At 40.2% G+C, this 26,958-nt stretch overlaps 1 protein-coding gene across 1 annotated transcript in view; it reads left to right on the top strand.

Annotated features, from left to right (window-relative positions):
- ADAMTS5 (ADAM metallopeptidase with thrombospondin type 1 motif 5) overlaps positions 1-7,325 on the top strand; it is a 51,270-nt gene extending 43,945 nt beyond the window's left edge. Inside the window, exon 8 of the mRNA XM_030329676.2 lies at positions 630-7,325. Within this exon, the coding sequence (XP_030185536.1) occupies positions 630-1,197 (568 nt within the window). The 3' untranslated portion in view covers positions 1,198-7,325. The remainder of the gene's footprint in view (positions 1-629) is intronic.
- Positions 7,326-26,958: the final 19,633 nt, after the last annotated feature.

Below are 26,958 nucleotides of genomic sequence, written 5' to 3'. Positions count from 1 at the left end.
AAACAGAACTTCTACTGTGTCTCTAGTTCAGCAGTTAAATCCGTGGTTCCCCAACTATTCTGCACATTTGGAACGACTCCCAAAATCCTGCTGTCTCTTCCCATCCTGACAGATGGGATTTAATTGGTGTGGGGTCTGGGGATTTAAATTTTTAAAAGACCTCTGCGTGATTTTAGTCTGCAGACAAATCTGAGACTCGTTAATTTAAATGTTTCTATGAGATTGAGGGCGGATTTTTGTTAGTATTTACACATATCCCATTTTCTGACAAAAGAACATAAAGGAGCTTTGTAAAGATGATAGGATTTGGTAAGAGTGTGCAATGTGTTTGAAAATCTAAATAAAGTTGGTGTACGTTTTAAAACGAAGGCAGGTTGTTAACATCATCCTAATTTTGAACATCACAATAAAAATGTATATACTCTCATAGTCTACTCACAATTTTATTTTGTTATAAGGAAACTAATTTTTGAAGCCAATTTTAAACTAATCTCTTCACTACATTAAAACGTGTGAAGATAAGGTAAGACTTTTAGAGAACTCGTGTTTGTTTATCCGTTTACTGAGTGTTTACTTATTTTTCCTTCTTTCTCTCCCTCTCTCTCCTCTGTGGATATTCCTGCTTCCAGTAAGGGTTACACTGATGTGGTGAGGATCCCCGAAGGGGCAACCCACATAAAAGTCCGACAGTTCAAAGCCAAAGACCAGACCCGATTCACTGCCTACTTAGCCCTGAAGAAGAAAAATGGTGAGTACCTTATCAATGGGAAGTACATGATCTCCACCTCGGAAACCATCATCGACATCAATGGAACAGTCATGAACTACAGTGGTTGGAGCCACAGGGATGACTTCTTGCATGGGATGGGCTACTCAGCCACGAAGGAAATTCTAATAGTGCAGATTCTTGCAACAGATCCAACTAAAGCATTAGATGTCCGCTACAGTTTTTTCGTTCCCAAGAAGTCCACCCAAAAAGTAAACTCTGTCGCTAGCCACGGCAGCAATAAAGTGGGCTCACACACTCCACAGTTGCAGTGGGTGACAGGCCCATGGCTCGCCTGTTCCAGGACCTGTGATACGGGCTGGCACACCCGGACGGTCCAGTGCCAGGATGCAAACCGGAAGTTAGCGAAGGGATGCCTTCTCTCCCAGAGGCCTTCTGCGTTTAAGCAATGTTTGCTAAAGAAATGTTAGCCTGTGGTCATGAGCTTACGCAGAGCTAACGGGATGATTCATCACTGATCGGTCGTGGCAAATGGTGGTGATCAATCGTGGTAAACAAGAGGTCTACCTGAAGCACAGAAAGTCACGCTTCAATGTCATTGTCAACAGGAGTCTAATTATGGGCAGAATCTGCTCTCTGTGACCAAATGGAGATGTGCACTGCTTCGTGCGACAGTAGTGACCTTGGAATACAGAAAAACTTGGGAGTTATTGAACATCCCCTGGGCTACAAGAATGAAAAAACACTGGTGAATGTAGAATCAGGGGACATTTGAAGATGGCAGAACAGTCTCCCCTTTGTCACCTACCTCTTATAGAATGTCTTCAAAGGCATCATAATCATTTTCATCCATAATACACAGTAGCTTATTTTTACTGTTTGTAAATCATTCTCCCTTGGTATGTCACTTTATATCACTTGGTTCTATTAAAAAAAAATATATATATATATATATATTTCTATAAAAAATGTTTGACCAAAGTAGGTCTGCAGCTATTTCAACTCCTTCCAGTTTCCAGAAAGAGCTGTGGATGATTTACTGGAAATTAAGAACCTGCTGCTGTTTTCACAAGATTTCACATACTTTCAGACTACAGGAGATGAGATTTTAGTCAAAAACCGTTTTGACAGGAAGCATCTTCTGCGAAATTCTAAAAAGGAAAAGGATCTCCGCGTAGCTGGTCATTTAAATAGATACACCGATCCATTTACTTAAACGTCAACTGCCTGTATTTTTTCAGGCAGTCAGCCAAATGAATGCATAATTAGGATGTAGATGTAGTGTTTGCGTGTGTGTATGTTAGGCGTATTCAAGAGTCTAAACACTAGTTTCCTCATGTTAGAATTTAAAAGGCAGAAAAACACACAAATATAAATTTTCGATTTATATCTTCACACCGCTTGCCCTTTCAGAGGCTTCCAGCTAATGTCCTACCTTGTGTAATATTCGTACAAAACACACGGCAGAGAGTTTTCTAATCGCATCCGACACGTTCAACACTGGTATACCTCTTACCAGCCAGCCTTGAAAATGCATTTGTTTTCGCTTGTATGTTTTGTTCAAGGGTTCTGTTAAGACCCGCAATGTTTTGTACTTGTTGATTTAGTTTGATAGGAGTATTAAAGATCACTTTGGAGTTAGCCACATCTAGAAGTGATTATCATATATGTGGCTCTTGCAAAAGGAAAAAAAAATCGTGGTTAATATTAATAAGACTGTTTCCACACCATACAGGCAGTGATTCTTTGCATTGTCTTTTTAAATCCAAGTAAGTATACTGATACTGTCCGTAAGATTTTTCCCAGTTGGAAAGCACTTGGTTGTACCAGTAAGTGTTTGATGAAACGGGATGATTTTTGAGAAGTTTGTTGCTTCTGTTTCCATAGCCTGCCTAGGTAGGTTGTACGTTTGGGTGTTAGATATGGAATTTTTTTTACAATTGACTGCCTAAAAATCTCTTTTTAAACGGTCAACTGCACCCCTCTACCCCATAGCTCAGAAAATCCAAGGTGTTCAAATTCATCGGGATTTCTTTTTCTTTATGAAAGATTACAAAGTCAATTGTTTCATATGAAACTTTATAATAATCATACCAAATGTGCCTATTATTAGAGATTTGCATATAAAGATATTAGGGGACAATTGTTTGAGTTCCCTTAAAGCTCACCAGAGTTTATTTTTATTAGAAAATATTTTTAATATAAAATAATTATGTAATTGATCTTGCTAGATCACATTGATTTCAGTGGGTGAGGAGAATGGAGGTCTCACTGTTTTAAGTATTTTCTTAAGAAATTATTTGGTGAAACAAAATAACGTTTTACAAAACTGTTAATCATCCTTTGGCTTTTCATCGACTGACTTTGCTTTAGACATGGTCATTTACTCTTAATAAATTATTCATTAGAGAAATGAGTCCTCTATAGAGCTGGTCACCTACATTTGATGGAGGTCACCAGATATCAGGGACAGGAAACAATGCTATTCAAATCACTCGGAAAATAATTTTAAATCATACCGACTATTTGACTATTTATTCCAAAAGAATTAATAGCCGGGCCAACGTGACTTTTTCCCAGTTTTCAAAATAATTTTCATCAAGTAACTCAACTGGGACAAAATTTGTTTTTATCTTTTGTTGTTATATTCATAGCAGCATGGAAAAAAAATAATTGAAGGGTAGCCATGTTTGTCTCCTACTCTACTTCTCTATCCTGTATTCATATTTTTTTAGTATGATTTATCATTTATTTTCCCCCCAAACAGTGAAGTTTTCTACTTCTCATTGAAACAATCCTAGAGAGCTTAAAAGGAATAAACCACTATTCCGTGCTTTTAAGGAGTTTTCTTTAGTTTTTTCAGACGAGTATCAATAGTTTGACTGAGGAATGTATGTCTGTCTAAACTCCTGAGAAAAGCGATACAGACTGGAAACTGAAATTCAGAGAAATGGAGTGTTCAATAGATAAAAGGAATGATAAAGGGAAAATCCCCTATAATGAAATCTAATTCAGTCCAGTCTAATGTTGGACTATGCACTTCCCCTTTCCATAGTTGCATCGTGAATGAAGAGTCCAGGATTCACGATGCTGAGGCTCCTTGAGGAAAAAAGTTTGTCTGAAAACACTCAGGATAGTAAGAATCTAATCCCACAAAACTAAACACTCCGGATTCAGTGTCACTAAATAAAGGGAGCCCAGAAGAAAATGACATCCCTTTCTTCTGGAACAGAAAAGGCCAAATTAAGCCCTGCCTTGTTGTATAAAGGTTTCAGGGCATTGTTTTAATTTGTTCAGTAAATTCAACGTCCTTTGCCTTCCTGTGGAAACAGTTTTATCCCATGAAACTGAGAATGAAGGGATTAATCACAAACAAAAATAAAGTTGCAGCACTGAAAAAAAAATGTAATTTATTGTTTTTGCGACTGGTATGTGAATTTGTGTGATAAAAGTATTTATTCTTATTTAACAAAAATATGTGCAAATTCTATATTTAAAAAGTTTTGCTGTTGTCCTACTTTTAATTTATGCTTCATGTTTGTGTATAAAGTACACTTTGTGAGTTTACATAATATACAGCACTGGTTGCTTTTGTATTTTTTTACAGAAGGCTTTCTGCGTGAAACAGGCGTATATGTATATATTCCTCACGTATCCTTATTCTGATACTGTAGTCTTCCTCTCTAAGGAAGTTTTAAACTTACTCTTTCTTGACTAGTGGTATTCGTTACTTGTAGTTACATTAATAAGTCTGTTGGGTTTCATTAATACTAGTTTTTCCAAGTCACAGATAAGAAAAACACTTATTCAAGCAACTGAAGCCTGAGTTCTCAACTTGGTGTATAGATAGCCTGGAAGCTTCCCACAGAAGCTAAGACACAGTTCAGAGCCCCTGATACCAGTGATAAACGCGGACAGGGAGCTGTTGATACGTGAAATTTGTGTGCACACAATGTCCCAAGGGCTATCAGTGATGATAAAACCAAATACTGTCCTTTGCTGCTTTAAAAACACTCCTTAAAAATTAATACCATTTATTCTCTAGCATTGGCGGGATCCTATAGTTAGAGTAAACAAATTGCATTTAAGTGATTTAAATACTAGTAATCATGAACGTTGCTACAAATATGGGGTCTCCGTTGATAGAATGTCACTTTGTACTACTAATGAATCTCACGGAGTGAAAATAGGACTTGGGACAAGCAAGGACATCTTTAATCATCACATCAGCTTGCCTCTGACTATGATTTCAGTCTGGTCACAGTAATAAGGCAAAGCACCCTTGGATATTCAACTGACCAGATCTGTCTCTGGCTCTGATGTTTCCCCCACTGACTCATTCCTTAATAACAAGGTCATTGTAATGGTTTAGGTTGAGCACAGCAGCCAGATTCAATGAAGTCCAGGACTTGTGTATGACTTAGATTGGATTTAGTAATGGCCAAATTTTGCTAATAGTTTATGGCTGAGGATTGGTGAATATTACTGATCTATTTATGATTAAGTGGAGGTGATAAAAATACCTTATATTTTTTTAACATTTCAAAGTTAATAAATGAATAACCATGAGTATAGAAATGGTCGTCCAGAGCTATCATAGAGCCAGTCTATCATTTAAACACACAGGAAAGGAACTTGTGTGTTTTCTTTATCATTTTTCTCATTTGCCAGCACCTATAGTTTTAGATTGTCAGACAGACCATTTTAGGTAATTAGTACACTGAAAAAAAACCCAGAAAACTCCCTAATAGCCTCCTTGCTAGCATGAACTAGAAAAATGACGTCTGAAGTTATATGATCATGAAACACATCAGTCTATAATGCATAATTATATTCTAATCAGTTAGCGCATGGGAACATATTGAAACAAGAACCCGTTACATTAGTGAGATAAAGAAACTGGAAATACACATGATGTTCAGATCAGAAAAGTATTCATCTGCCAAATGTCTTTCTGGTGTAATGATACCATAGTTCTCAATGCAGATTTTATGGGGAAAATAATGAAGGTATAGTTGCTAGAAGTTGTTGGTTTTAAAAGAGAGGAAGACTGAAATGTACATATTAGCCAACCCAGTTAATTGCACCTTCCAAATATAGTAGCACTTTAGTGATAAATTGGCTACCTGTGGTTCTTATCCTGGAGCTCCACCAACTGGTCCATGTGGACTGTCATAGGTCAAATGAAAAACCAAATGGCCCATCATCTTATAAGGCACGGCCACATCAGAGTGATCCAAAGTCTAACACTGTGAGGAAAACTGTGATTTGTAAATAAAACCGCATATGTTTTTTTTCAGTTTCTTTTTGGCACATCCAGTGTAATTTTTATCAAGGTGCTAATATTGATCAGTGACCAACTATCAAATATGTTACTTCGGACTCACTATTTTATTCTACATGGTTTTTCAATTTGCAAAAAAAAAAAAAAAAAAAAAAAAAAAGAACTCTTTTAAGTTTTTGGTCTAGGCGGGGCACAACTTGATACTCAATGTTTGGGAAATGCATCAAAAGGTCAGCCTGATCATCAGGGTTCAGTGACATAAGCTATAGGTACATCCAGGATGTTTAAGGTGACATCGAAACTTGAAGAGTGTCAGGCTAGAGGAACAGACTTTTAGAGGAGTCGTGTTTCAGCACTTACTAAACCATCCGTGTTCCTTTCAAACTAACTTTTTGTTTCCGATACACAAGCTTTTGTGTGTATTTAGCCTGACTTTTTTTTTTTTAAGCTTTGCAGTATTTTATGTCCATGGTAAACCCTTGGCAACTCTTTCTTGGTCTTTTCTTTAACAACCCACAGCATATTAGAAACACCTCAGACTGAGAGTATAATTAGAATAGGAGATCATATTGTGTGTGACTTTGTAAGACTAGACTTTCGATTAAGAAAAATATATTGTCTCTGGATGGTGTCTTTGCGTTACACGCTCAGCCATGACATCAATGTAGGAGTTGACAAACACTGCTTCCATTTAGTATGTTTATTAGAGGAAATCATGCACATGCTTTGTAAATAGACTGCAGATAACTAAACAGATTGCAGAAATATATTTAATTTGACGTGAGCCGTGGCACAAATTTTTGATTTCTATATAAGAGCCTTGTGAGTAAAGACAGGTAATAAACCTAAGTGGGTATAATGGAGATTTTTATATCTTGAAACATGATTTCAAGCCAGAGTAAAATATCGAAGATTTTCATGTCTTTGTATATAAGCAGTAGAATGTGACCTGCTTATTATCTTCAATTTGTCAGAAGTGATGGTATGTTTCAGTAAATGTAATGCAGTTGAAAAACCAAAAATCTTGGAAAACTAAGACGGGTCTTGTTTAAAATGTCTCTTCCGCTTTGGCAAATTTTGAACCTGAATCAGCTATTGAAAGCATTACCGCGTCTTGTAGCCTGCATTCCACGACAGTTCTGTTATTCAGGTAAACCACTTGAACTGACTCGTTTGGGACCTATACTGTAATATTTTTCGTTGAGGAACAATATCCTATTTTGTAAAGCATTTCCCTATGTGTGACTTCAAACTGTAAAATTAAACATTGGCTTTGTGGTTTCAGTGGGCATAATAAATGTTAATTGTAAACTAGGTTAAAGTATGTACTGCATATAATATGTTTTAGAGTTGGAAAATAGTGTCCATTTATTTTTAATTTTCTCATAAGAGTAGGACCAAGCCAGCTCTTAAGGAAGTCCTTAAGGAAGTCCTAGGCTCTCTGCAGTTTCTAACATTCTTCTTCCATTTGGCTTAGACAGTACTTCTACCTTAGTTACGGGACTTTGGAATTCTTACTTCAAGTTCTTCTTACCTGAGTATCACTCGCTAAAGTCTGTCTAGTATTGAAATTCTGATGTTAAATTAGTAACAGCAAGTAACGTAATCACCTTCATTTTTCCTTCTTTAAAGATAAACTTATTCTAGGTAGACAAGGAAAGAGTCAACAATGCACACATGGAAATTCAAAAAGAATTGACATTCATTCACTAGCAAAAGCCTTTCCATTTGCGAAAAAACTTTATGGCACTAAGGTTCCTAAGGACGCTGATTCCTTCTAAACCTGAAATCATTGCTATTTAGTGTGCCTCAGGTTGAATTTCTCCCATATACCAAATAATGTTTCAGAATTGTTGTGCTTTAAATGTGCCGCTTAGCAGGATATATAGATTTTGAATAAGTAATTACAAACACCTAAACTCTTAAAATAAGACGGTATAGAAACTTAACCATAATAATATTGCTAAGATTGGTTGAACAACTCTTTGGGTCAGGACCTGTGAGAAACATCTCACAAACTTTCCTGCATGTGTTTCTCTCCATGACCATTATAAGGTTGTTCTTAAGATCCACATATTAAAGGGGTGCCTGGGAGGCTCGGTCGGTTAAGCGCCAGTCTCTTGACTTTGGCTCAGGTCATGATCTCATGGTTCGTGAGTTCAAGCCCTTCATTGGGCTCCGGGCTGACCATGAGGAGACTGCTTGAGATTCTCTCTCTCTTCCCCTCCCCTGCTTATGCTCTTTTCTTCTCTCTAAATAAATACATAAACTTAAAAAAAATCCCAATATTACAGATGACGATCCCATTATAATAACTGTTGGTGGTCATTTTGTTGTTACCAAGTGTAGGCACTGTTATAAGCACTTTAGAGATTTATTACCACTTTTCACCCTCTTTAAGCGCTGGGAGTCTTCTATCCCTATGGAATGGGAGTCTGAGGGAAGGACTATGGGGTGAATGGCAGGCTGTGTGAGATTGGAGAAGTGCAGGGAAGTGTTTAGATGCCCTATGTGTGGTGGGCCCCCTGAGTAAATCCAAGAGTAGTCCTGAAATTCCAATAAAAACAGCAAGGAAACTATGGAGAATCAGACAAGCAGCAAGAAAAGAGGCAAGTGCTCCAAGTGTACAAAGGACTGTTGTTTAAAGAGAGAGGAAAGAGAATTTGATTTAGAAAACTAATAAATTGCTGGGAAGAATTTTAAAAAAAATGCAGTTTTTAACCTTACAGTCTCCTTCACAGCTAATAATGAGCTGGTTCAGACAAGGTCACAGGCATAAAAGTGGTCCTGAGGGGTGCTTTTGGATCAGGAGTGGAGTGAACAAAGATGATTAGAAACGGCACTATAGACCCTGGAAAAGTCCAAATCATCCATAATTCCTGGGTTCTGTGGGAATCTTTCTGGATAGCTCATTGTTTTGTCTGCTCAGTTAAACTCCTATCTTCCCACAGAACGAATGACTACGTGTCCCAACGCAGACACAAGCAAAAGGTGCACCTTTATTTTTCTCAGTTTCCCTCCATGTCCATCTCCCAGGTGAAGAGAAGCAAATCTCAGAATGATCAACCACCTGGGTCGTTCCTAGAAATAGAGAAAGATACAGAGCAGCCCCAGGGCCACATCTAACATGAATTCATGAATTCGGCTGTAATACTCGGTTTCTCTTTTCACCTCCAGATGCCCACAGCACCTTGTCTCCCTATTTCAGCCTTCGTCAGGGTTGGCCTCGAATTGCAGGTACAGACTTTTGTTGCGGTGGTTATTCATTATTGAAAACATCAAAATCTTGGGGAGCAGGAAAGCGTATTTCTTAATCACTTGTAGGTGGGCTCATTTCAAAAACTCAGCCATGCTCTGAGCCTAGACATTGATAAGATTGTGCGATAATATATTGGTGTTGCTTTAAGCTGCTAAATGTGTGACAATTTTTATGGTACCTACAGAGAATGAGAACATACGTGAAAACAAGGAAGGATCCCAATCTACAAGGGATTATGAGAAAGGCTATTAGGTTAGACGCTTAAGTGGAATGAATAAGGTTAAGACCCAGTTATTGGGGCTAGAATACAAGGGGGGAACACAGGACAAACACAGAATCTGAGTTACTAGAACTCGCACAAAGTTGTGGAATGAGACTCCCATTTAAGCTAACTGACATAGAGTCACTTGGGCTGCTAGAGGATAGGTCCATATATACACTCAGACTCAAGGACAGAATTAGTTAAAATCTTGGTGCGAAGTCAGAATCACAGTGATAAGAACAAGCACAAACAGGTTTCAAAGAGATAGGAGCAGATGGATGGGAAAATCTACTGCCCGCAGCAATGTTTTCCAAAGTGCGGCTAAGAAATCCCTTGTTGCCATAAATAAATGTAGAGGTTTTCATCAAATAAGTTAAAATTTTAATAAGAATGTTCTGATTATATATTGCTATTCACAGGCCATCCCCAAACTTAGTGGCTCAAGACGGGTGTTTATTGAACTTCATGATTCTGTGAGTCAGGGTTCAGTTGAACAATATGCCTACTCCACAGGTCAACTGGGGTCATTTGGTGAGATGCATCAGGCTGGACTGGAGTGGAGGGGCCAAGATAGGTTTACTCACACACCTAGTGTCTTGACAGGTGCATTCAGAAGGTCAGGGTCAGCCCTGCCCTTCCCTTTTTATGCAGTCTTAGGCCTTTCCCTGTGGTATCTTCACCAAGTTGTGAGTTTTCTTACAAGATGGTTCTGGGTTCCAAGAGCGGGTGTTACCAGAGTACCAAATGGAATCTACTAGCCTTCTTATGGCTGAGACTTGGAAGTTCCAGAATATCCCATGTTAACACAACTAATTACAAATTTCAACATGTGGGGTGCCTGGGTGACTCCGTTGGTTAGGCATCCGGCTCTTGACTTCGGCTCAGGTCATGATCTCACGGTTCGTGGGTCGAGCCCTACGTAGGGCTCTGCAGTGGTAGTTCAGAACCTGCTTGGGATTCTCTCTCTTCCTTTCTGTCTGCCCCTCCCCTGCTCACATGCTCTGTCTGTCTCTCAAAATAAATAAACAAACACATTTTTTTTTTTTTACTATGTGTGAATTGGCAACAATCAAAGACCTCTTCTTGATTCTTCCAAAAGTTAAGAGATTGTACAATATGCCATTTTTGGAAGTTTGGTCAATCAACCTTTAAGGTTAATTTTTCTGGCTAACCTGTCATTTCTACACACATAAAAATGGAGGTTTTTGTTTCAGAAATAACACTGTTCAGAATCAGAGAGGCATAAGAGTGAACAAGCAAGTGGAAATCATTACCCTTTATATTTATTTCTGTATAAAATAAGCAAGCTACAGACAAGGAGTCGCATAGTCTTATAATTAACTTGGTGTACCGGCCCTGACTCTGGGGAGTCTCCCGGGTTGGGTGGGGAAGATGAATTGATTTTTATTGTTTTTTGTTCTGTTTTCCCAATCTGCATGGCTTTCCCTAAAATAACATTTCAACATGTCTGAAGCGTTCTATGGGACCACAAGTGCCTGACTTAAGAAGGCCCCAAATTTAATGTTGTAAAGACAGGTTTTGGTATCAGTGGTACATGTGGACTTACATAAATAATAAACCTTTATTTTCCAAAGTATATTAAGCCGGCTGTATGCAATAGCGTAATAAATTGTTCAATCACCTTCAAGTCATTTCGAGAGCCAGTAAAGCCCCTCTATTTTAGGAGAATAAGGACTCAGAAAATGAGCTGTTTAGGAGTTATAAATAGCACATTAATTCAACTATCTGTAATGCAATGATCAAGTTCCCATTCCTTTAAAGGGACAGACGTCACTCCTAATCCTACCAGTTTTTCTGTCATTGGTCCTACAGGGGACCAGTCAGATTATGGATGAATCAGTATATAAATCCATCAGCACGGATTTTAAAAGGTATGTACTGTTGAAAATGAGTCAGAAGCTTTTTTTTTCATTTTCTTTTATATATTTTTGAAATTTTTTTAATGTTTATTTATTTTTGAGAGGGAGCGAGAGCAAGAGGAGGGGAGGGACAGAGAGAGAGACACACACACAGAAACCAAAGCCGGCTTCAGGCTCTGAGCTGTCTACGCAGAGCCCAGTGTGGGGCTCAAACCCACAAACTGTGAGATCGACCTGAGCTGAAGTCGAGTGCCTAATGAATGAGCCACCCATACAACTCTAGGTCGGGAGCTTTAAGAAAGGACTCTTGGAGGGGCGCCAGGGTGGCTCAGCCAGTTAAGCTCCGACTTCGGCTCAGGTCATGATCTCACGATTCGTGAGTTTGAGCCCCACATCGGGCTCTGTGCTGACAGCTCAGAGCCTAGAGCCTGCTTCAGATTCTGTGTCCTCTCTCTCTCTCTCTCTCTGTCTGCCCCTCCACCAGTCGAACCCTGTCTTTCAAAAAATGAATAAACGTTAAAAAAAATTAAAGAAAAAAAAGAAAAGAAAGGACTCTTAGATATTGTATCTTCCTCCTCGTGAAAGAACAAAACCATTTTAATATTGGTAGAGTGTCTCCAGAGCCCATGATTTTGTTCCTATAATCCAATAAAGATAGATTCCTAAAACTTTTTTTTTTTTTTTTTTTGATCATAGGAAGAAACAGAAATCTCCAACACAGGTCCTTTCTGATTGTCCAGTTTTCCTGAGAATAATCCTCCTCTTAAAGTACTTTTCCCTTGGGGTGCCTGGGTGGCGCAGTCGGTTAAGCGTCCGACTTCAGCCAGGTCATGATCTCGCGGTCCGTGAGTTCGAGCCCCGCATCAGGCTCTGGGCTGATGGCTCAGAGCCTGGAGTCTGTTTCCAATTCTGTGTCTCCCTCTCTCTCTGCCCCTCCCCTGTTCATGCTCTGTCTCTCTCTGTCCCAAAAATAAATAAACGTTGAAAAAAAATTAAAAAAAAAAAAAAAGTACTTTTCCCTTGATCTTCCATTTATCCTTTTTTTTTTTTTTTTGGAAAAATCTATATTGTATAAGGAGTTCAACTTCTTAAATAAATGCACATGTACGCAAAATATGTACAATTTCTAGAGAACTCGAGGACTTTGGAAGCTGAACATGAATTCCAATGTAACAGAAAGAAAAATATACATGTTGTAAATGACAAGTTTCTAATAAATAACTTGCAAGTGAAAATTTTGCTCCTAAGGTTACAGCATATTTAGTGTACACTGATAATTTTTAAAAAACGTATTTACTGATCCCTTATGTAATGTGGTCTGTGATAAGGCATGATAGCAAATAATACACAGTTCCAGGATTCAAGGACCTCAAGCCAGAAAGAGGTCTCTACAGGTGACAAAGAAATCATATTGTAGGGGCACCTGAGTGGCTCAGTCAGTGGAGCCTCCGACTCTTGATTTTGGCTCAAGCCATGACCTTGAGGTTTGTGATTGAGCTCCACATCAGGCTCCACACTGGCGATGGCACAGGGCACGCTTGGGATTCTCTCTCTCCCTCTCTGCCTCTCCCCTGTTCTCTCTCTCTCAAAATAAATAAATAAACAAAAGAAAAAAAGAAATCATCTTGCAGTCGAATCATTTCTACAAAATGGTTGAAAACAGTGTCATTCATGTAAGATAGTCACCAAGGAAGGAGCTAGACTCTTGAAGTGTGCTGCTAGACTTCCAGATTCTCTTCCTCTTCTGCACGTTGTAGACACTGCTAATGCTAACATCCATTCACCTTCCTTCCTGCGTCCATGTGAACAATGGGGGGCAGGCGGTCAGCTGGAGAGTGGGTCCTTGAGCAGTTCACCCAATGCCAGCAGTCAACCACCTTTGAAATTCTTGTCAGTGGGAACTTTTTTTTAAGGTTTTAAGTCCTTACTAGATTTTCTCTTTCCAAAGCATTTCTAATGGACTCGTTTTGGTCCTGGGAATCGTAATTCAGGAATTGTGTCAGCAGACGGCACCTCCACTGGGGGAAAGGAAAGGGAAAGATAGAGGAACTTCAAACTACCTTCTATTTCATATGACGGAAAAGGTTGGGAAGGAACTGGAGAAAAACGTAGTACGTTTTCGAATAGTTGACAGGTTATCACGGGAAAGAAAAATTATGATTATTTTATAGAACCGGGGGGGGGGGTAGATTTAAAACTGGTGAGTTTGTCAAAATAAGGACCAATGTAGAAAATAGCTTCTGCCATTCTCACATTCCAGCTTTTCTTTCAAACACAGTTGCCTCAAAAGTAGCATAACTATAAAGGTTTCTTACTTCTCCCTCCAGTGAAAAATTTCTCAAAGTGTCAAGGTATGGGGCTTCTGGGTGGCTCAGTCGGTTGAGCGTCTGACTTCGGCTGAAGTCATGATCTCATCATTCACAAGTTCGAGCCCCACATCAAGCTCTGTGCTGACAGCTCAGAGCCTGGAGACCGCTTCAAATTCTGTGCTCCCCCTCTCTCTCTGCCCCTCCCTGACTCATGCTCTGTCTCTCTCTTTCTCAAAAATAAACATTTAAATTTTTTTAAAGTGTCAAGGTATGCAGTGTGTGTGTGTGTGTGTGTGTATGCATGTGTATATATATATATATATTACTTTTAAGTATATTTAATAAATATTTATCTTATTCATCCTATAGACTGATGTTCCCTTCATGTATTCATTCATTATGCAATGCTGTCAATCATGAAAGCTTAGTTTTACTTTTTCCCTAGTACAGTGGTTCTCATTCAGGGGAAATTTTATCCCCATAGGGTATTTGTCAATGTCTCGAGATATTTTTGATTGTCACGATGCGGGGAGTGGAGGGGGATGTTACTGGCTTCTAGAAAGTAGAATCAAAGGATGCTGCAAAGCACAGGATAACCCCCTTACAACAAAGAATTATCCCCTTCAAAATGTCAGTAGCGGTGAGATTGAAAAACACCACGTTAGTGGATCTCTCCCGTCTCACTCTACCCGTGTGATACACATTCTCAGGGGACTACTTCTTAAGTAAGTGGATGTGAGTCAACATGCCTGTGACTCTTTTCTTCTCGCTGCTGTGGAAGGTAGAGAGTCAGGGGCTGGGGAGTCAGGGCTTCATTCTTGCGACCTTGGCACTTGGTATGTATTCCCTCACATGTGAAGCAAATAATCTCAGGTAGGTTCGGAGCCCTGGGCATTGTTGGGACAATCGACGGATTATTCAGGTGAGCATGACATAGACTGATGATAGGCAATTACTATAAATCACTGTTAGTCTAACTTCCAGCCACGTACAACTGATCGCAAGAAATGCGCGGGGATCAGCCTTGGCCCATCCATTCTAGAAAATTAGTATTGTGCCCAAAGCCAGGTTTGCACATTTTTTGAATGAGCCAAGCGGAATACTTTCCATATAGCCAAATGAAATGAATTGAGAAGAATGAAAGTTTTGTTCCTTCAAGGGTATTTTTACACGATGTTGTAGTTTAGGTGAAAATGTTATTTATTTTTAAATAGTAAGCGCTATAAATGAGCCTGTTTCAGTTTCTGGGGGAGTTTTAGAAGTATGACAACTTTAGGAAATACAAAAACACCATAATACAACAGACAATCCCAATTCAAGTTTTCGATGGGAGTCACTAACGATAGATATTAGGGTTTTCTTTAAGAATTTGTTTTAAGGAGGGGCGCCTGGGTGGCTCAGTCGGTTGAGCGGCCAACTTCGGCTCAGGTCATGATCTCACGGTCCGTGAGTTCAAGCCCCGCGTCGGGCTCTGTGCTGACAGCTCAGAGCCTGGAGCCTGTTTCAGATTCTGTGTCTCCCTCTCTCTGACCCTCCCCCGTTCATGCTCTGTCTCTCTCTGTCTCAAAAATAAATAAAACGTTAAAAAAAAAATAAAAAAAAAAAGAATTTGTTTTAAGGATAAGAGCTGTATAAAGCCTTGTATACGAAGATTTTTTGCCAAAATATACATTCTCAAGCTGATTTTTTAGAATACCTCTAATGCTGTTATAACTGACTAAGGTGGGGGGGGGTGGATGGGGTTTTCTTTTCCCTTCTTTCTCCTCCAGAGTTTCCTAATTTAGAAAGGAAATCGCCAGTAGTACAAATGCTGGAAATTTGGTCAAAACCAAAAAGAAAGCACAATACACAATATCTTGAAGATTAGGAAGATGTGAGGTGGACTGAGGGGGCGTGGTAGAGAGTAGGTCACTAGCGTCATGGTTAAGAGCAGGTAAGATCGTGGGATCAGGGGAGGACACACTACGGAAGTGCGCTTACATTTTCATGAGGCCATTACTCATTTTCAGATATATACCGCGTAGTTGCCACTGGATTTCATCGTGCCAAACCAGAAGGATTCCTGAGGTTCTCGTTTATTTCTGCTGTCTAAAGCCATTACCTTCCACCTCCTAAAAGACTCAACACCGCAGCTTTTAAGTCGAGGCCAAAGACGCTACATCTCTAGAAGCGAGTGTACAATTTGAAAAAAACAAAACAAAACAAAAAAACGCTGGCGCTCTTGATGTGCTTTGTTTTTTCTCTCGCAGAAATGGTGCTCCATCATAAGGGTCGATCTTGGCTCAATTCAAAATCTGACACACAGTGACTGGTATGTTCGCAAGAGTCGTCAGAATTGAGGGCCATCTCTAAGAACACGTTACCTCGGTTCTGAGTCGCTGTGCACGGGATCTAGACGGCGAGTGAGTAATTCCTTCTGTCAGTTCAAAGCTAAATGCTGGAAGCAGCCTGTTCTAGATGTTTAACTAAATCTTCTTGGCTAGGCTTACTCGGCCAAAGTCACAAGCTGCCAAAGCACTGTTGCATTTAGAAAGACAGTGGCTTCTCATTTGCAGGGATTCCGCGCTTTGAAGAGTATTTACAGGCTCATTCTTCATCCTGGAGGGCCTGACTCTGGAATCCAGCAGATGATGGATGATGGGTCCTCAGAGCATTTAAATCCCAGCCAAGTTTTCCAGCCACACGTCCGTTTTCATATCTGATCACACTACTTTGTGTATCATTGTGTGTATTGGAATAGGAAGTTAAAAAAAGATAGACTAGGGGCACCTGGATGGCTCAGTCAGTGAGGCCTCCAATCTTGATTTCAGCTCCGATCGTGATCTCACGGGTCATGAGATCGAGCCTTGGGCCGGGCTCTGCACTGGTGGCATGGAGCCTACTTGAGATTCTGTCTTTCCCTGTCTCTCTAGCCCTCCTCTCTTCACACACTTATTCTTTATAAATAAATAAATAATAAATAAATAAATAAATAAATAAATAAACTTAAAAATAAAAGAGGTATTTTATTGAGTGTGCCAAAATCTTACTAACTTTGATAATCCAGAACAAAGTAATAATAATCCAGAAGTCTTACTAACTTTGATAACCAGAGTAAAGTAATAAAGCTAGAATTCAGGTGTTTGCCCCACCTTCTGTAACATTAGATACAACTTAGGAGCTTTACCTGGACGTAGGCTAGAGGAGCTCTTCTGTTACCCTTGACCCTGGCGTCCGTGCCTTATGCCAGATCTCTGGTCCTGAGCCATGTCTTTCGCCTTGTCCCGACTGAAGCTTAGGCGTTGTTCATTCAACAAACCTGGATCCGAGGGTTCAGACGTTGGCACGTTTTCAACCTCTTGGCCCTGTTTTCCCTGTTTGTAAAATGGGGAGTTTGGCATGCCTGTATAACGAAGAGCACAGAGGAATAGCTCCTTAAACTTTGGTTGTTCTTTAATCCTCCTTTCTAAGTGTACCCACGTTCTCTTCGTGGAGTTCTACTTAAAGTTGTCAGTGTCTACCGATTGTCAATTGTTCAAACAGAACTCCCCGTTCTGGCACTCTGGGGCATACACAAGCCGAATTTTCTCACTTTGTCTCCCCTTTGCCTTTGTCCTGCACCACAGGGTCACTCTCACTCATCTAAAATGAGTTGGCCCTCGACCCATGTACTTGTCTCGAAGGACCCCATCCCTTCTGTATGGCAGGACTCTATCCCGCCATTTTGCTACTGAAAGTGTGCTCTTTTTCTAAGGACCAACTTCACTGTCACTTCTTCCAAGAAGCTAGGAGAACCTCACTCCAAATGCATTCTCCCAAATTCAGAGACTGAAATTCACCCCTCGCTTTTTAAAATCAAAAGTCAAATAAACCAAGCACACACCATGAACTTATTTCAATTCATGGCAGAGTCAACAAGTGGAATAGAAAACAGATACGCCTGAAAAAAAGAAACACCTTTTGTTTCATTTTAGCTTAACCTTTTGTCACTCTCAAAGAAGAGCCTGTGTTTGCATTAATTCTCCACGTAGATCGAGTTCTGAGATCCTTGAGGGGTCTGGTATGCATCCTGTTTGCAAACTGAGATTTCTTTAGGAATGAAGAATAAAAAGTGCTTACACAGGAGTGAAACAGAAACCTTGCTTTGGGGCACTGTTATGGCTCCAATCTTTATAATCGGCATCTCTGAAATATTCCATTTTTCCAAAGTGCAAAGTCGGGTTTCATAGTTCCCTCATAACTTGTTTTCCTAGTGCACTCCAATCAGTTTGATGCCAGTGAATTTCTGTTGTGTTTATTACATTTTGTCTTCTCTCCACCCAGGCCTCCTACCCTCAAGCCCCACACTGTGACCAAGCCTTTGAGTAACCAAAAGCTTATTAGCAAATTTTCCAGCAAATAGAATTTTTTGGAATTTTTTTCCGCCTTTGGTTGATGGGCTTACACTGAAATAAACCAGTCATGTTTGTGCTAAACTTCTACTGGAATTTCACTTCCAGTCACATTTAATGAATGAATGAGAGGCTGAAATATACCAACAAAATCAAGCCTTGAGTAAAAATAAAGAGAGGCAGAGAGACACTGAGTAAAACAGAAAGAATGTGAAAAGGAAAAGTTGGGAGAGAGAATGAATGTTCAGTCTGGACTCTGTAACAAAAACGTAAAAAATGCAATGTTCCCTACATTTAATAAGAACATGCGAATGTTCAAGAGAACTAATTTGATTTTATTTTCATGTAGATCTATTTCATAACTTAATTAATTTATTTTAATTAAACCTTCATTTTATTTTCATGTAGATCTATTTCATAACTATGCTATCAAAATATTGATAAATTGATTGATAATATAAATGTTAAAAGTCACAAAATAAACATGAGATCACAATGAACTGACCTCTCTCCATGATCATGGAGAGAAGGGAGACACATGAACTGAGCTGTGTGATCACTGCAACTTTCCTTCTGGAAGCACTTTCTAAGTCTCAAAGCAGGGAACGGGAGCCCAAGCAAAGCGTGGCAGTCCCACTGAGTGGATGAGGTAGGCATTAACATTTGGACATGACAGCAGATGGATCTCCAAGGCAGAGTACTGATTATGAGGAAGCTCAGAGAAATAGCTCTAGAAAGCTGCAAGGGACCCTTTGAGATCTTAGTCATGTGTGCACAGGGTAAAGTTAAACCTTGCATATAGTAAAACACAATAAGGCTGGAGAAAAAAAAAGCTACAAGGGAGAGGAGCGCCCTGATGGCTCAGTTGGTTAAGCATCCAACTCTTGAGTTTGGCTCAGATCACAATCTCACGGTAGTGAGATCGAGCCCTGCATGGAGCCTGCTTAAGAGTCTCTCTCTCTCCCCCTCTCCCTCTGCCTACCTCTCTCTCTCTCTCTCTCCCTCGAAACAAAACAAAAGCCACAACAGAGTCATAAGCTGAAAAAGTCCCAAACTATTTTGTCTGACTACTCAAACTGGAGAAAACTCGTCGAGTGCCTGAGGCATTCAATAGACACCCCAGATAAAGTCTTTACTGTAGAGCTACTCCATGCCTCCTCAAACAAGCTGAAAGATAAGCTCAAAATAATCCACAAGTCTCTACATTTCCTGCCAAAATATACTTCAACGCTCTTGAAATGACGGCAGCAAAATCCATACACTTATCACCATAACATGTGCCATGTCTATAATCTTACAAAAAATACTGAACATGAAAAGAAGCAGGAAAGTAGTTCATAGTCAGAAGAAAGGTTTGTTAATAGAAATAAACTGAGAAATGACAGATGATAGAATTAGCAGACAAGTATATTAACGCAACATATTGGAGCTCCTGGGTGGCTCAGCTGGTTAAGCATCCGACTTCAGCCCTGGTCATGACCTCAGAGTTTGTGAGTTCAAGCCCCATGTCAGGTTGTGCTAACAGCTCGGAGCCTGGAGCCTGCTTCGGATTCTGTGTCTCCCTCTCTCTCTGCCCCTCTCCCGCTCGTGTTCTTTCTCTCAAAATTAAATAGAAATCATTTTTAAAACATTTTAAATTAAAAAAACGGCATAAAGATTCTCAAGGAATTAAATGAAAATAAGAACATAATGACAAAAAATTTAAAGATTTTTAAAACATGATTAATGGAGTTGATAAACATAGCATCTGAGAGGACAATTCGCTGGATGGGCTTTATAGCAGATTAGAGACTGGACAGTAAAAGATTAATGAATGGAAAGCCATAGCAGTGGGAAATGCAAACTAAATACTGAGGGAAAAAAGATTGAAAAACAAATAAATGGAAGCTGTTACCTGTGGAACAACTTAACTGCCAGAAAAAGAGGAAATTAAAAAGATTAAAAGAGGGGCGCCTGGGTGGCACAGTCGGTTAAGCGTCCGACTTCAGCCAGGTCACGATCTCATGGTCCGTGAGTTCGAGCCCCGCGTCGGGCTCTGGGCTGATGGCTCAGAGCCTGGAGCCTGTTTCCGATTCTGTGTCTCCCTCTCTCTCTGCCCCTCCCCCGTTCATGCTCTGTCTCTCTCTGTCCCCAAAATAAATAAACGTTGAAAAAAAAATTAAAAAAAAAAAAAGATTAAAAGAAAAAAAGAAAGAAAAAATGGCCAAAATTCCCCCATAAAGCTGTAGTAATCAAGACAGGGTGGTATTTCTGGGGGCGCCTGGGTGGCTCAGTCGGTTGGGCATCTGACTTCGGCTCGGGTCATGATCTCGCGGTTCGTGAGTTCGAGCCCCGCCTCGGGCTCTGTGCTGACAGCTCAGAGCCTGGAGCCTGCTTCCGATTCTGTGTCTCCCTCTCTCTCTGCCCCTCCCCCGCTTGCGCTCTGTCTCTCTCTGTCTCTCAAAAATGAATAAACGTTAAAAAAAAGGTTTTAAAAAAAACACGGGGTGGTATTTCCAAATGTACAAACATATCACTCAAAGGAATACAATAAAAGTCTTAGGTATAGTTCCACGCATATCTGGTCATTTGATTTTCAATGTATGTGCTAAGGAAATACAATGAGGAAAGGAGTTGTTTCAACAAAGAGTGGTAGAATAACCAGATAGCTATGTAGCAAAAGAAAAAGAATGTCAACACTTACTTCATACCCTGGAGACAATTTTCTCAAAATGGATCATAAGCCTAAAATGTAAAATCGAAAGCTACAAACCTTCCAAAAGTAAACATAGGGAGAAACCGTTAAGAACTTGCTGAAGACAAGGATATTTTAAGATAGAAACAAATTGTTGTATTCCAATACAATGGACTCGGCAACAGAAAGCAAATGAACTTACGTGGTGACGCAACTGCATGGTTGAAGGTCAACAATATTCCCCTAAGCTTCAAAAGGTACCTACCCTAATGGTGGCTGATGCGTGACACGTGGACACATGGCCTAGGCTGGTCCAAAAGTGTTTAGAGCTTGTGAGACACAGAAACAGTTGGTACGGAATCCTTTCTGATGCTGGCTGCACATCTATCATCCGGGGCACCAGTAGAGGTTCCTACAGTGGCTTCCAGAAATCAGATATGGAAGTGGGGGTTGGGCAAGCTGAGACATCAAGTTGTGTAGTGATGGAAAGGATCTATGGCATTAGCCTTGTTTGTGCAGTCATGGCCATCTCCCAGCCTTCTTTGCTCATGACAATTGCCTGAGCCTTGTTCTAAGTCTTTCTGGCAATTCTGTGAGTTGCTCAGCATCCATTCAATACTCTTCGCTTCTTGCAATGGTCTCTGTTACCAGTTACTGAGAACTCTGGTTTACACAAATTGTGTCAAATACCATGCATATCCCGGTGATGTGACATTTTATATCTCTAGTTTTGATTCCATCTGCAGACACATAAACACCCTGGAAATCTCCCTTGGATACAAACTAAACATCTATAAAACAGAAACAGAATTCTTGATCTCCTCCTCCCCCGTGAAGTGGTAATTGGCCAACCAATGTACAGTATTTTCTTTCTACAATACATAATTTAGCAGCAACCAGACATCTCCACCTTTCTTTTAATTACCGTAACTATCAAACTATATACTGTTATACAACCCAGTGCATCCCTTTTCACTGGTATCCCATCCAAATTCACCAGAGGTAAAAGTACCAACAATTGGAAAGCTACGCAAGCCAGAGGTCATCACCCCTTCGCTGATCACAAACAATAGGGACTCTGTTGCCATCTGGCATTGTGAGACCCAATTCTTGACTCTCAGTTTGAGAGGCAGCTTCCCAGAACCACTTCAAGAACCTACAAATGCTGGCATCGGGTTGGATTCCCCAGAAGCAAATACTGAGATGAGGATATATTTAGCATGTAAGTAAAGGAGTAAGGATGCAGGGCCAGAAATGGAAAGAGGGCAAAAAGAGTGGGATCGTAACAAAGCCCCACAGAGTGTAACTTCAGTTTAGGCACCCTGCACCCCTGGTAGGTCTCACCCCACAGTTGTCCTCCTTGGGGGACAGAGTGTCTATATTCCATCGTGCACCAGCCATTGGCTAAGAGCTGGTTCTAAGGAAAACAAACTTCTCAGGCACTTCCCCTCTCTGTGCTTGCAGGTAAGGCGGGTTCCAGCAGCCTGACACAAAACCCACAAGTGTTTGTTTTGTGCCTCTCCCACTAGACCGCGGGTCACGGGAGGTCAAAAGCCAGGTCGTCCTGTACAGCGCTGCATCCAGTGCTTAGCATGGTGGAAAACAGCAACAATGCCTCTGCCTCCGGCCTGGCACTGATCTGCGCCCCAAGAGTCGGGGTGTGAAATTGGCACGACACTCCTTAGGAAGCAGCATTCTGAGGAAAACCATGGGAAGTAATTTCGACCGGGATTAACGAGTGCACCTGGGATGTGACAAGGAGCGAGAGCGGAGGTTTAAGGCCAAGTTCAGACATCTGGAGCAGCCAACATACTAGCAGGACTGAAGCAGACAGAATGGAGAGATCCTTCAGGCATTACCGCATCTAAAATAGGAAGCCAAAAATATTTGTAACGCCAGGCTCATGGCTGTTGGCATCAGTGAGCCTGGAGGATTAAGGGAGCCAAGGAAGACCAGGTGAATTTGACTATTTGATGATAACACTCAGAAAAGACAAGACGCTCTCCAAGGAACTGGGAAATCACGCGGAAGAATGAGCCGTTTCGTCCTGAACCAGTTAGTAAATCAATGAAAAAAATCCAGATACGTAAGTATCATTTTATGGGAGGAAATGAGGAGAGATTACGCACTGAAGTAATTCAGACATCTTTGAGCCCTACCAAGTTCAAGGCCAAACTGGCCGGTCCAATAGAAATATCATGCAAGCCACAAAGGAATTTTTATTTTTATTTTTTTCGTAGGTCGTCACATTAACAAGAAAGTATAAAGCCGCGGGTAACATTATTATTAATAAAATACTTTATTTAACCCAATATATCCCCCAAAAGTTACCATCTTCACAAACAGGCAACATAAAACTATCAATGATACATTTTCTATTCAGTTTCTATTTAAAGAAGTTAAAATGAAATCAAATTGAAAATTCAGTTCTTTTTCTCACTAGCCACATTTCAAGTGTTCAATCACATGTGGCTAACGGCTGCTATACTGGACAAGGTGGTGCTAGCATTAAATATAATGATGATGTGAGACTTTCTGAAAAACACTGACTTTAACGACTATCTGTATCTAATGCTTACATCACTGAAATTCTTACTCATCTTTCAGAAGGGCAGATTTTTTTTTTAAATGCACTTATTGAAAGCTTTCTAACGGCAGATTATCAATGAGGCTACTGAGAAAGCCAAAGCAATCATCACTGACTGAAGAGCGTTCTAAGGTAAGCTGCTTTTGTTTAGAATTTGGGGCTCTCTGACATGATCCATGACTTCAACTTGACCTTGCCGCTCTGTTTCTAGATGTGTTGCCGTATGTTAATGAAGTTCTCACCGTGGCATGAATAGATGATCAACTCATGGGAAGGATGTAGAGGGTTTTAAATAGTTCCGATATAAGTACCATTGAAAATTTGGTGTAAAGGTGGTGAAAATTTTTGGCGTAAACTTCTCAGACTCCAAAGGAATCCTATTGGTATTATCCTACCCGAAATAAGACACAGCAATACAGGAAATGTAAATTCTGAAAACAAGGCCAAATATTAAAAGTTTCTTGTGATAACTTATTATGATTCCTTCTCCCACTCCGGGGGGCGGGAGTGGTGCAAGGGAGAGAGAATCATGCAAAGTCAACTGATTGCATACCGGAACACAGCTAGACTTGAACATTTCTTGTAGTTGGGAATTTATTCTTATATTATAGAATCAAGGACACCTCCAATCCATGAAAACTGATCTGGAAATATAATCATGAGTGCAGTGCAATTTTGTGGGCATTTCTCAGGGAATACTTTTTTTTTTTTTTTTTTTTTTTTTTTTTGGTAGATAGCTCAAAATGGCTTCAGGTCCAGCAACTTCCATTTCGAACCTCTCTTGAAATAATCCCCAACATGAACATATAGTCTCACAATTTTGTTGCCAACCGTAGTCTGCATTAATTAGTTCAAGGGATTTCTCCCAAGTATCACACATGTTTCTGCACTCTCAATAAATGATAACCTGAAAGGAAGGTAGACATCACTAAGCGAGTTATGGGAAAAATTCTTACCAAGAATTACCAGGTTTTCGTCACCAATATGCCCCTCCATATTCTATATCAGAAGCTCTCTTGATTGCCATTTATGGGACAATATCTCAACATTCACTTCAATCGTACCCTCCCTCATAGACTGAAAAAGAGCTTACAAGACAAATAAGGATCTATCTTGGATTCCGTTCAATCTCTACCTACCTTCTTGTCTCACCTGTACTATAAAAAAAAAAAAAAAGACTGTGTTGGGGCACCAGGGTGCCTCAGTCGGTTAAGTCGACTTTAGCTCAGGTCATGATGTCACAGCTCGCGAGTTCAAGCCCCGCAGCGGATTCTGTGCTGGCAGCTCAGAGCCTGGAGCCTGATTTGAATTCTGTGACTCCCTCTCTCTCTCTGCCCCTCCCCTGCTCATGTTCTCTCTCTCTCTCTCTCTCTCAAAAATAAATAAACAGTAAAAAAAATAAAATTATAAGGTAGACTGTGCCAGACAAAGGAGATATTGGAAAGTAGTTTAAGCTCACTTTAACCATATTCCACAAGAGATGGGTTGGGAAAGTATTAGAATATCAATCTACTTTTCCTCAAGACCATTAACCAATCGTCATCAGAGCTGTCTACTCTTTGCTAGTGATACATACATAAAATGCATTAAATACATATTTATATGTATTTATGTATACATATGTATTTATATGTATACATACGTGCATGTGGGTATACATCATATATCATCATACATATATGTGTGTACACAAAAACACACATGGCCACACTCGCTTAACTCTCTCCAGAACAATCAAATGAAAAAGCAACTGGGGAAGTGAAGTTTCCAGGACTTTCTGCATCAACTAGTATGTAGAATTGTAGCTCTACAAAAGGCCACTTGTTTGTAATTTACAAATGGTAGCTGAGTCCATAGTTGAGAGCTTGCATTCAGATCCAAGCAGTCTGGGTCACATCCGTGACCACAAGAGCAACATAAATACTCATTTTTGGAACGTAAGAGGTTCTCTAGTCCAACTCACAAATCAATGTTTCATGTGTTCAATATCATCCCTGACAGTGTATTAATAATTCTTCTAGCAGTAGGACAGGGAAACATTTCTGAAGCAGAAGGAATATGCCAGGGTTTCTCCCCCTCTCCCCGCCCTGGGGTGACAAGTTAAAAATAATTTAAATTTATTCCTTAGGCAGTTCTGCTCTCTGATTTCCAAATTTTGAAGATTTACCCCTTCCCATCTGCTATTCCATAGTCTTTTTTTTTTTTAATTTATTTGAAGAAAGGAGGAGCACCTGGGTGGCTCAGTCAGTTAAGCATCTGACTCTTGATTTCAGCTGAGGTCATGATCTCACAGTTGTAGGATCAAGCCCGGGTCAGGCTCTGCACTGACAGTGTGGAGCCTGCTTGAGAATCTCTCTTGCTCTCTCTCTCTGCCCCCTCCTTGCTTGCACACTCTCTCTCTCTCTAAATATATACGTAAATTTTTTTTTTTAATTTTTTTTTCTCAACGTTTTTATTTATTTTTGGGACAGAGAGAGACAGAGCATGAACGGGGGAGGGGCAGAGAGAGAGGGAGACACAGAATCGGAAACAGGCTCCAGGCTCCGAGCCATCAGCCCAGAGCCTGACGCGGGGCTCGAACTCACCGACCCCGAGATCGTGACCCGGACCGCGAGATCGTGACCTGGCTGAAGTCGGAAGCTTAACCGACTGCGCCACCCAGGCGCCCCTAAGTAAATTTTTTTAAAAAAGGAAAAAAAAAAATCCATAAAAAGTAAAATTTGCATAAATGCAAAAAAAATGAACTATCATTCATTATATATTTTCAAAGACATTTCTGTAGCTTGGGGGGAAGAAAAGAAAACTGGAAAGTGCTGGAGTGAGTTATAACATTCACCGTGCATATTTATTCAGCCCCTCTATATACCATGTCTAATACAACAACAGGACCACATTTCTCTCAGAAAATGCTAAGTAGGCTTTCAAAAGTACTTTTCACACGTCACGAGTGATGTTCCGTCTCCTTTTTACCCTACGAAGGAATTCGGGCTTTCTCAAGGTGGAGCTCATCTTTGCAGAGAAAGAACAATTGTTGTCTAAAAGAATTTGCCAGAAATGAAAGAAAACAGAAATATCACCAAAATTGTGGTTTCGAATACAGACCAACTTAAAATGCTTCCAAGGTTTTCAGAGTCAACCATACAAGCATGCAAGCAGTTCTATCAACAAAAGGGATGGGGTTAGGAATGTCACAGTGATCTCTAAGCAAAACTTTCAATAGGCCCAGGGTCCTGTTTCCCACTTTCCCATAAACATCCTTCGCGGTGATTCCATGGCAGCACCGGGATTGTCTGGCATACCAAACAAAGCCATAGTTGGCACAGGTACCTCCCTAGCTCTGGAATGAGATTAGAGACGGAAGAAATATCAACATCTACCACGGCCAATGGAAGCAAATTTAAACTCTCTTCTGCCACCAAACAAACAACCCCAGCCACATCTTAAAAGCCGCCATCAGGATGCTGGTTCGGACCCCACAACCCTGAAGTGGCTTCCATATCTGCGTCCTGTAATTAGTGGTGGGTGTTCCCTCCAGACACTCAAGGGTTAGAGATTGGGTTTGAATGTTGTTCCGAAGTTTATCCAAATAAGGCTGGATTTTTCTTC

Source organism: Lynx canadensis, chromosome C2 (assembly GCF_007474595.2).
Source record: "Lynx canadensis isolate LIC74 chromosome C2, mLynCan4.pri.v2, whole genome shotgun sequence".
Taxonomy (NCBI): Eukaryota; Metazoa; Chordata; class Mammalia; order Carnivora; family Felidae; genus Lynx; species Lynx canadensis.
Note: the sequence above shows the minus strand (reverse complement) of the source record. Positions and strands in the feature narration are given on the sequence as shown.